The 12,030-nt window shown below is 39.0% G+C and overlaps 1 protein-coding gene across 2 annotated transcripts in view; it reads left to right on the top strand.

Annotated features, from left to right (window-relative positions):
* Positions 1–12,030, top strand: part of ATL1 (atlastin GTPase 1) — an 88,966-nt gene that overhangs the window by 37,824 nt on the left and 39,112 nt on the right. For both annotated transcript variants that reach the window (XM_079914280.1, XM_079914281.1), the window contains one exon: positions 11,414–11,661. In XM_079914280.1, coding sequence (XP_079770406.1) covers positions 11,414–11,661 — 248 coding nt within the window. The remainder of the gene's footprint in view (positions 1–11,413; positions 11,662–12,030) is intronic.

Raw genomic sequence — 12,030 nt, 5'->3', positions numbered from 1 at the left:
ATTCCTTCCAAATTGATCTATAAATTTAATGTAACTTCAGAAAATTTAACTAACATATTGATTCTAATATTTATATGGAAGGGTCAAAATAGCCAAAACCAATAATAATTAGAAGAATAAGAGGGGCTGGACCTACTATATATAACGAATTTTTATAAAGCTATTGATTAAGATGGTGTACTGTTGGTGCTGGTATAGACAAATTCGTGAATGGATCAGAATTGAGAGGTCAGAGAGACCTTCAAGATGGCAGAGGAGTAAGATGTGGAGATCTTCTTCCTCCCCACAAATACACCACAAATACATCTACACGTGGAACAACTACAGAACACCTACTGAACGCTGGCGGAAGACCTCAGACCTTCTTCCCAAAAGGCAAGAAACTCCCCACATACGTGGGTAGGGCAAAAGAAAAAACAGAGACAAAAGAATAGGGACAGGACCTGCACCTCTGGGAGGGAGCTGTGAAAGAGGAAAAGTTTCCACACACTAGGAAACCCCTTCACTGGCAGAGACGGGGGGGAAGCTTCAGAGCCACGGAGGAGAGCACAGCAACAGGGGTGCAGAGGGCAAAGCAGAGAGACTCCTGCACAGAGGATCAGTGCCGACCAGCACTCACCAGCCTGAGAGCCTTGTCTGCTCACCCGCTGGGGCAGGTGGGGGCTGGGAGCTGAGGCTCGGGCTTCGGAGGTCAGATCCCAGGGAGAGGACTGGGACTGGCTGCGTGAACACAGCCTGAAGGGGGCTAGTGCGCCACAGCTAGCCACGAGGGAGTCCGGGAAAAAGTCTGGACCTGCCTAAGAGGCAAGAGACCATTGCTGCGGGGTGTGTGAGGAGAGAGGATTCAGAGCACCGCCTAAATGAGCTCCAGAGATGGGAGCGAACTGCAGCTATCAGCACAGACACCAGAGACAGGCATGAAACGCTAAGGCTGCTGCTGCAGCCACGAAGAAGCCTGTGTGCAAGCACAGGTCACTATCCACGCCTCCCCTCCCAGGAGCCTGTGCAGCCTGCCACTGCCAGAGTCCCATGATCCAGGGACAACTTCCCGGGGAGAACGCACAGCGCGCCTTGGGCTGGTGCAACATCACGCTGGCCTCTGCCACAGCAGGCTCGCCCCGCATTGCTTACCCCTCCCTCCACCCGGCCTGAGTGAGCCAGAGCCCCCGAATCAGCTGCTCCTTTAACCCCATCCTGTCTGGGCAGGGAACAGACGCCCTCACGTGACCTACACACAGAGGCGGGGCCAAATCCAAAGCTGAACTCCAGGAGCTGTGTGAACAAAGAAGAGAAAGGGAAATCTCTCCCAGCAGCCTCAGGAGCAGCGGATTAAATCTCCACAAAAAACTTGATGTACCCTGCATCTGTGGAATACCTGAATAGACAACAAATCATCCGAAAATTGAGGCGGTGGACTTTGGGAGCAACTGTAGACTTGGGGTTTGCTTTCTGCATCTAATTTGTTTCTGGTTTTATGTTTATCTTAGTTTAGTAATTAGAGTTTATTATCGTTGCTAGATTTCTTTATTGATTTGGTTGCTCTCTTTTTTAAAATATATATATATATATTTTTTCCTTTTTCTCTTTTTGTGAGTGTGTATGTGTATGCTTCTTTATGTGATTTTGTCTGTATAGCTTTGCTTTTAACATTTGTCCTAGGGTTCTGTCTGTTTTTTGGGGGGGGTTTTTTTAGTATACTTTTTAGCACCTGTTATCATTAGTGGATTTGTTTTTTGGCTTGGTTGCTCTCTTCTTTCCTTTTTTTATGACTTTTTAATTTTTAATAATTTTTTATTTTAATAACTGATTTTATTTTATTTTACTTTACTTTCTTTCTTTCTTCTTTTCTCCCTTTTTTCTGAGCCCTGTGGCTGACAGGGTCTTCGTGCTTGGGCCGGGTGTCAGGCCTGTACCTCTGAGGTGGGAGAGCTGAGTTCAGGACATCGGTCCACCAGAGACCTCCTGGCTCCATGGAGTATCAAATGGTGAAAGCTCTCCCAGAGATCTCCATCTCAATGCTAAGACCCAGCTCCAATCAATGACCAGCAAGCTACAGTGCTGGGCACCCTATGCCAAACAATTAGCAAGAGAGAAACACAATTCCACCCATTAGCAGAGAGGCTGCCTAAAATCATAATAAGGTCACATACACCCCAAAACAAACCACTGGATGCAGTCCTGCCCACCAGAAAGACAAGATCCAGCCTCATCCACCAAAACATAGACAGAGGCCTACACAACCCACTGAACCAACCTTAGCCACTGGGGGCAGACACCAAAAACAACGGGAATATGAACCTGCAGCCTGCAAAAAGGAGACCCCAAACAGAGTAAGTTAAGCAAAATGAGAAGACAGAGAAACATGGAGCAGATGAAAGAGCAGGGTAAAAACCCACCAGATCAAACAAATGAAGAGGAAATAGGCAGCCTACCTGAAAAAGAATTCAGAGTAATGATAGTAAAGATGATCCAAAATCTTGGAACTAGAATGGAGAAAACACAAGAAACATTTTACAATGACCTAGAAGAACTAAAGAGCAAACCAACAATGATGAACAACACAATAAATGAAATTAAAAATTCTCTAGAAGGAATCAATAGGAGAATAACTGAGGCAGAAGAACAGATAAGTGACCTGGAAGATAGAATAGTGGCAATAACTACCACAGAGCAGAATAAAGAAAAAAGAATCAAAAGAATTGAGGACAGTCTCAGAGACCACTGGGACAACATTAAATGAACCAACATTCGAATTATAGGGGTCCCAGAAGAAGAAGAGAAAAAGAAAGGGACTGAGAAAATATTTGAAAAAATTATAGTTGAAAACTTTCCTAATATGGGAAAGGAAATAATCAAGTCCAGGAAGAGCGGAGAGTCCCATACAGGGTAAATCCAAGGAGAAACACGCCAAGACACATATTAATCAAACTATCAAAAATTAAATACAAAGAAAAAATATTAAAAGCAGCAAGGGAAAAACAAATAACATACAAGGGAATCTCCGTATGGTTAACAGCTGATCTTTCAGCAGAAACTCTGCAAGCCAGAAGGGAGTGGCAGGACATATTTAAAGTGATGAAAGGGGAAAGTCTACAACCAAGATTACCCTACCCAGCAAGGATCTCATTCAGATTCAACAGAGAAATTAAAACCTTTACAGGCAAGCAAAAGCTAAGAGAATTCAGCACCACCAAACCAGCTTTATAACAAATGCTAAAGAAACTTCTCTAGGCAGGAAACACAAGAGAAGGAAAAGACCTACAATAACAAACCCAAAACAATTAAGAAAATGGTAATAGGAACGTACATATTGATAACTACCTTAAATGTAAATGGATTAAATGCTCCAACCAAAAGACATAGACTGGCTGAATGGATAAAAAAACAAGACCCATATATATGCTGTCTACAAGAGACCCACTTCAGACCTAGGGACACATACAGTCTGAAAGTGAAGGGATGGAAAAAGATACTCCATGCAAATGGAAATCAAAAGAAAGCTGGAGTAGCAATTCTCATATTCAGACAAAATAGACTTTAAAATAAAGACTATTACAAGAGACAAAGAAGGACACTACATAATGATCAAGGGATCAATCCAAGAAGAAGATATAACAATTGTAAATATTTATGCACCCAATATAGGAGTACCTCAGTACATAAGGCAAATGCTAACAGCCATAAAAGGGGAAATAGACAGTAACACAATCATAGTAGGGGACTCTAACACCCCACTTTCACTAGTGCACAGATCATCCAAAATGAAAATAAGTAAGGAAACACAAGCTTTAAATGATACATTAAACAAGATGGACTTAACTGATATTTATAGGAAAATCCAAAAACAACAGAATGCACTTTCTTCTCAAGTGCTCATGGAACATTCTCCAGGATAGATCATATCTTGGGTCACAAATTAAGCCTTGGTAAATTTAAGAAAATTGAAATCATATCAAGTATCTTGTATGACCACAGCACTATGAGTCTAGATGTCAGTTACAGGAAATAATCTGTAAAAAATACAAACACATGGAGGCTAAACAATACACTACTGATTAACCAAGAGATCATTGAAGAAATCAAAGAGGAAATCAAAAAATACCAAGAAACAAATAACAGTGAAAACACGATGACCCAAACATATGGGACGCAGCAAAAGAATTTCTAAGAGGGAAGTTTATAACACGACAATCCTACCTCAACAAACAAGAAATACCTGAAATAAACAAACTAACCTTACACCTAAAGCAATTAGAGAAAGAACGAAAAAACCCCAAAGTTAACAAAAGGTAAGAAATCATAAGATCAGAGCAGAAATAAATGAAAAAGAAATGAAGGAAATTATAGCAAAGATCAATTAAACTAAAAGCTGGTTCTTTGAGAAGATAAGCAAAATTGATTAACCATTAGCCAGACTCATCAAGAAAAAAAGGGAGAAGACTCAAATGAATAGAATTAGAAATGAAAAAGAAGTAACATCTGACACTGCAGAAATACAAAGGATCATGAGAGATTACTGCAAGTAACTATATGCCAATAAAATGGACAAAGTGGAAGAAATGGACAAATTCTTAGAAAAGTACAACCTTCTGAGACTGAACCAGGAAGAAATAGAAAATATAAACAGACCAATCACAAGCACTGAAATTGAAACTGTGATTAAAAATCTTCCAACAGGGCTTCCCTGGTGGCGCAGTGGTTGAGAGCCCGCCTGCTGATGCAGGGGACATGGGTTCATGCCCCAGTCCAGGAAGATGCCACATGCTGCAGAGCGGCTGGGCCCGTGAGCCATGGCCACTGAGCCTGCACATCCGGAGCCTGTGCTCCGCAATGGGAGAGGCCACAGCAGTGAGAGGCCCACGTACCGCAAAAAAAAAAAAAAAAAAAAAAAATTAATGCACAGAAATCTCTTGCATTCCTATACACTAATGATGAAAAAACTGAAAGAGAAATTAAGGAAACACTCCCATTTACCATTGCAACAAAAAGAATAAAATACCTAGGAATAAACCTATTTAAGGAGACAAAGGACCTATATGCAGAAAACTGTAAGACACTGATGAAAGAAATTAAAGATGATACAAACAGATGGAGGTATATCCCATGTGCTTGGATTGGAAGAATCAACATTGTGAAAATGACTATACTACCCAAAGCAATCTACAGATTCATTGCAATCCCTTTCAAACTACCAATGTCATTTTTCACAGAACTAGAACAAAAAATTTCACAATTTGTATGGAAACACAAAACACCCCGAATAGCCAAAGCAATCTTGAGAAAGAAAAACAGAGCTGGAGTAATCTGGCACCTGGACTTCCGACTATATTACAAAGCTACAGTAATCAAGACAGTATGGTACTGGCACAAAAACAGAAAGATCAATGGAACAGGATAAAAAGCCCAGAGATAAACCCATGCACATAGGGTCACCTTATATTTGACAAAGGAGGCAAGAATATACAATGGAGAGGACAGCCTCTTCAATAAATGGGGCTGGAAAACTGGACAGCTACATGTAAAAGAATGAAATTAGAACACTCCCTAACACTGTAAACAAAAATAAACTGAAAATGGATTAAAGACCTAAGTGTAAGGCCAGACACTATCAAACTCTTAGAGGAAAACCTAGGCAGAACATTCTATGACATAAATCACAGCAGGATCCTTTTTGACCTACCTCCTAGAGAAATGGAAATAAAAACAAAAATAAACAAATGGGACCTAATGAAACTTCAAAGCTTTTGCACAGCAAAGGAAACCATAAACAAGACCAAAAGACAACCCTCAGAGTGGGAGAAGATGTTTGCAAATGAAGCAACTGACAAAGGATTAATCTCCAAAATTTACAAGCAGCTCATGCAGCTCAATATCAAAAAAACAAACAACCCAATACAAAAATGGGCAGAAGAGCTAAATAGACATTTCTCCAAAGAAGATATACAGATTGCCAACAAACACATGAAAGGATGCTCAATATCACTTATTATTAGAGAAATGCAAATCAAAACTACAATGAGGTATCACCTCACACCAGTCAGAATGGCCACCATCAAAGAATCTACAATCAATAAATGCTGGAGAGGGTGTGGAGAAAAGGGAACCCTCCTACACTGTTGGTGGCAATGTAAATTGATACAGCCACTATGGAGAACAGTGTGGAGGTTCCTTAAAAAAAGTAAAAATAGAAGTACCATTTGACCCTGTAATCCCACTACTGGGCGTATACCCTGAGAAAACCATAATTCGAAAAGAGTCATGTACCACATTGTTCATTGCAGCTCAATTTACAATAGCCAGGACATGGAAGCAACTTAAGTGTCCATGGACACATGAGTGGATAAAGAAGATATGGCACATATATACAATGGAATATTACTCACCCATAAAAAGAAACGAAATTGAGTTATTTGTAGTGAGGTGGATGGACCTAGAGTCTGTCATACAGAGTGAAGTAATTCAGAAAGAGAAAAACAAATACCATATGGTAACACATAAATATGGAATCTAAAAAACAAATGCTTCTGAAGAACCTATGGGCAGGATAGGAATAAAGACACAGACATAGAGAATGGACTTGAGTCCACGGGGAGGGGGAAGGGTATGCTGGGACGAAGTGAGAGAGTGGCATGGACATATATACACTACCAAATGTAAAATAGATAGCTAGTGGGAAGCAGCGGCATAGCACAGGGAGATCAGCTTGGTGCTTTGTGACCACTTAGAGGGGTAGAATAGGGAGGGTGGGAGGGAGACGCAAGAGGGAGGAGATATGGGTATATATGTATATGTATAGGTGATTCACTTTGTTATATAGCAGTAACTAACACACCATTGTAAAGCTGTTATATTCCAATAAAGATGTTTAAAAAAATATGTTAAAAAAAAAGAAAAAAAAATTGCGAGGTCAGAAACAAAGTCTCTCTTTCTCTGTCTCCCTGTCTCTTTCTGGGTCCGTGTGTGTGTGTGTGTGTGTGTGTATGTGTGTGTGTGTAACTCTTAACTATGACATGGCAGACCACTAGACTCTTTGTTAAATAGAAATCTGAAAATTTTGTTACTCGTATTGAAAAAATCAAGTTGGAATTCTATCTCACCTCTTATACAGTTAGCAGCTCCTGGTTGATTAAGAACTTAAATATCAAAAGCAAAACTTAAAAACTAGAACAATATATATGAATGTCTTTTATGATTTTGTAAGGAATAATTTCTTAAACATGACATACAAAGTGCTAATGATAAAATAATAAAATCTATTATGTCAAAATTAATAATTGCTGTTCATCAGTAACAGCTTAAGGAAAGTGAAACGACAAGCAGAGGATTTTTGCTATACACATAACTAACAAAGGTCTAGCATTCAAAATATATAAAGAACCACTATAAATCATTAAGAAAAAGACAATCTAATAGAAAAAAATGAACAAAAGGCATGTTCTCACTTCATTAGCATTTAGAGAAATGTACGTCAGGACTACAGTGAGAGACCACTTACTTATTTTTATTATTTTTTTTTGCGGTACGCGGGCCTCTCACTGTTGCGGCCTCTCCCGTTGCGGAGCACAGGCTCCGGACGCGCAGGCTCAGCGGACATGGCTCACGGGCCCAGTTGCTCCACGGCATGTGGGATCTTCCCGGACTGGGGCACGAACCCATGTCCCCTGCATCGGCAGGCGGACTCTCATCCACTGTGCCACCAGGGAAGCCCCACTTACTTATTTTATACCTATCCAATGGACAAAACTTTAAAAGTCAGGCAAAACCGAGTGTTGGAAAGAATGTGAATCAATAGACTGTCTAATAAACTGCTGGGAGTGGGTGCGGAGTGAGAATTTGCTACAGCCACTTAGAAAAAATTTCTGAACACGTTGTGAAGTTGAATATTTGAAAAAAATTACAACCAAGAAATTCCATTCAGAGTACCTCTTGCATATATGTAGTTAGCTACAAGCAATCTTAGAGAATTATTTCAGTCTGTGGAAAGTTGTGATCTAGTTTTCAACTCTGAAGATGTTTTTCTATCCAAAATATTATGTCTAGCCAGCCTTCCTGACTCACATCAGTTGTATATGCAGATTAAAACTACACCATAGGTAAGGAGGTTCATCAAAGAATGTGTGTTGTTGCCCTCAGAAAGGACCTTTTACTGAGGCTGAAATTAGATGGGTAAGTAATGCTGGAATAAAATATGAATAGGTAATAAATAATAGCAATATTAGGTGGTCACCATCATTAGGCACGTAATATTTATCAAGCTCTTTGGTCTTCATTTAATAAATATTACTTCATTTAATCATCACAAAGCCTCGGATGTAGGTACCATTCTTTTATTTATTTATTTATGGCTGCACTGGGTCTTCGTTGCTGTGCGCAGGCTTTCTCTAGTTGCGGTGAGCGGGAGCTACTCTTCGTTGCAGTGCACGGGCTTCTCATTGCAGTGGCTTCTCTTGTTGCGAAGCATGAGCTCTAGGTGCGCGGGCTTCAGTAGGTGTGGCTCACAGGCTTCAGAGCACAGGCTCAGTAGTTGTGGCACAGAGGCTTAGTAGCTCTACAGCATGTGAGATCTTCCTGGACCAGGGGGTCGAACCCGTGTCCCCTGCATTGGCAGGCAGATTCTCAACCACTGCACCACCAGGGAAGTCCTGTAGGTACCATTCTTAATCTCATTTTTCATATGGAAGATGGTGAGTCATTAGGAGGTGAAATAACTTACACAACTTCTTATATGTGTAAGTTGTGAAGCTAGGATTTAAACAAAGACTCTGACTCCAGCATCTGTGATATGGCAATATAGAAGCTATTGTCTGTTAGATGTAAAATCAATTTTTCTTAACTTTGCAGAGAGAACAACTGTGATTCATGGCTAACGCAGTGGTTTTGTTGTCTGCAGATGCTTCATACTGTTGCTCAGAAAGTAATGGTGTATGTCTATCTCCACTAATGAAAAACTAAAATTATGTGTTAGATTTGTAGTATTTCAATGGCATTACCTTATAGATGAACAGCAATATATGTAGTGATCAATGTGATATATGTGTATACATACATCAATATGATCTGAAAACTCATTTAAAATTATGCTGAGAAATATAACTGCCTTGTTTTTCTCTAGTTATGAGACTTCTTATCAGACAGACATAATGAAGAATGTCTATTTAAATATGTTTTCAAAAATTTGGATGAAAGGTTATTTAAGAGCCCAGTTTATTTCAAAATTAATATTATTAAGGGTTGATTTGAGGCTAGGTCATATATCTGATCTGAGGAATTAATTGATGTATGTTTTGACTTTCTGTTCTTTTGATAGAAAGCAAATGAGCCCATTTATGTGTTGTCCAAAAGTTATTTGATTTCCACTAAAGAGGCAGAATATTATAGTGGAAAGTTCTGAGATTAAAGTTTAATTACCTGGGATCTAAACCGAAATTGACAGTTACTATGTGAACTCTAGTGGGTGTGATCTTGGGAAAGTTACTTAATCCAGTTAGTTCTTCCTCATGTGTCAAAAATACAGATAATAATAAATACCTTGCTGCGATATTGAAAGCAATAAATAAATAACACAAGAAGGCATCCATGGTAGGTTGCCTGATATAGAAATTGCATTTATTTCCCTTGGGCAAAGTCAGTTACATATTTCGCTTTAGTTTTGTAAATCTATAATAATGCTAATAGCATATGCCAGCCAGTGTTCTAAGTGTGTTACATGCATATATTAATTCACAGCAACTTTATGAGGTAGACACAAAGCGGTTAAACAACTTATCTAAGGTTACTCAGCTAAGAAATGGGGAAGTCTTGATTGGAATCTCAGCAGTCTGGTTCCAGAGCCTGTGTTTTTAACCACTACACCATACTGCCTTTCTAGAGGAAGGGGTTGTAGGGTGTATCAGTTATTTATTGCCTGTTATGTTGCATAATAAATAGTCACAAAACCTCAGGGGCATAGAAAAATAGTATTTATTGGTCACATGTTGAAATGGTTGTTAGACAAATCTGTTGATCCTGACTGGGCTCCCTCATGTGGCTGGGGGTTGGCTTGCTGTGGGCCTTGGCTGGACCTGGGCAGTTTGCCTCTGCTCCAAGTGTCTCTCATCCTGCAGCAGACTAGTCTGGGAATACTCTCATGATGAATGGCAGAGACAAAAGAGCAAAATGGAAACACACAAGTGCTTTTTCAAGTCTCTGCTGCGTTATGTCTGCTAAAACAAATTACATGGCTGACCCCGGAGTCAAAGTGGGAGGACATTACAAAGTTACATTAAGAAGGCTATGGATATAAGAATGTGTCACTTGACACATTGAAGTTGTTTTGTAATATACTGCAAATGCCAAGGTCTAGCGTTCTAAAAGTCTTGTATATTAGGGATGATTTCTAAAAGAGGACCTCTGTCAAAAACAGTATTTCTGACAATTAAATAGAAAACTCTGAAAACACACACATGTGAACACACACATACATGCACACACAAACACATATAAATTTATAGAAAATAGGCAGAAACTTCTGGGAATACTTAGTTCAGTTTATAATCCCAAGGTAGTGGTGGTGATGATGATGATAATAGCTAACCTTTATGAGCTTGCTGTGTGCCAAGCACTGTTCTCAACACTTTACATATAGTACCTCCCTTAATCTTTTCCACAACCCTATTAAATAGGTACTATTAATAGTTTCTGTTTTACAGTTGGAGGAACTGAGAGATTTAGTAATTTCCCAGAGTCACAAACCTTTTTTATAAGCTCTCCACACAAAGTAACTTTCGAAAAGCTTCTTTTTTTTTTTTTATTGAATTATATCCAGACCTCTTTTCCATAGATTTGAAGGTCTTCTGTAATCTGGCCCTACCCAATTTAATTATCTGTAACTTCCATTGCTACAAGATATAATTTTAGACAATTAAGAGTCTAGGATTTTGTAGGTGGGTTGCATGCATTGGACGGAGCTGAACTGGGTGCTTTAGAGATTTATTCCAGTTTCAAGAATATGTGATTTTGAGTCCCTCTGTGTATTTCCGCATATGCATGTTCAGCTTTAAAAAGTATTGCAAGGATCTTTCATGTGAATAACTAAACTTATTTCTAAGGGATTAAGTGTAAACTAAGGCTATTTTATTCTTCTCCAAAAGTAGAGTCCTTTGCTTTGATTTTTTTTTTCTTACTCAGCAAACAGAAATCTCTGCACTGATTTAGAGCTTTCTTAAAAATAAAATTCTGTTTGATTTGGCCACTTGATCAGAAAGACCAGATGTAAGTTGGAGATGTGGTGTAAATGACATCAATATATGTCAATAAAATGAACATTTCTAATTCCACTGTGCTCCTGTTTCAGAGGTTTGAATGTTGAGAGGTACATATACATTTCCTGTGTTTTGAGATAATTTGCTGAATAAATTCTTATTTTATTCAATAGGCGGCTTTTCAGAAAAGGGGTATGAATGGAGCTCTGAAGAGGAAGAGCCAGTGAAAAAGGCAGGACCAGTCCAAGTCCTCATTGTCAGAGATGACCATTCCTTTGAATTAGATGAAACTGCACTAAATCGGATCCTTCTCTCAGAGGCTATCAGGGACAAGGAGGTCGTTGCTGTATCTGTTGCTGGAGCATTTAGAAAAGGAAAATCATTCCTGATGGACTTCATGTTGAGATACATGTATAAGCAGGTAGGGAAGAGGTGCTTTGAAAAGTTTTCTGATTTCTGTGCTTTTATGACTTTGTGTTTTTATTTAGTAGTAGTGTCCAATATTTCCATTATTATGTTCCCTAAAGATGAACTAGTTTAAAAATGCTATCGTGTAACCATTCCAACTTTGGTGCTGTCGGCACCAAACTATATAGGCCACTTTCGTCTGAAGCCACTTTGCTACATTTCCCTTAGAACGTAACTTATTTTTTAAGCTCCTTTGAAAATAGACAAGTACAGTGATACGGTTATAAACTTTACATGTTAAATACTGTTTAAAATGTCAAATAACTTTTGTTATAATTTTTATTATAATCATTTTCCCCCCAACATTTATTATGACATTTTT

The sequence above is a fragment of the Stenella coeruleoalba genome, assembly GCF_951394435.1.
Source record: "Stenella coeruleoalba genome assembly, chromosome: 2".
NCBI classification, from domain to species: Eukaryota; Metazoa; Chordata; class Mammalia; order Artiodactyla; family Delphinidae; genus Stenella; species Stenella coeruleoalba.
This window is presented reverse-complemented; position numbering and strand designations above follow the sequence as displayed.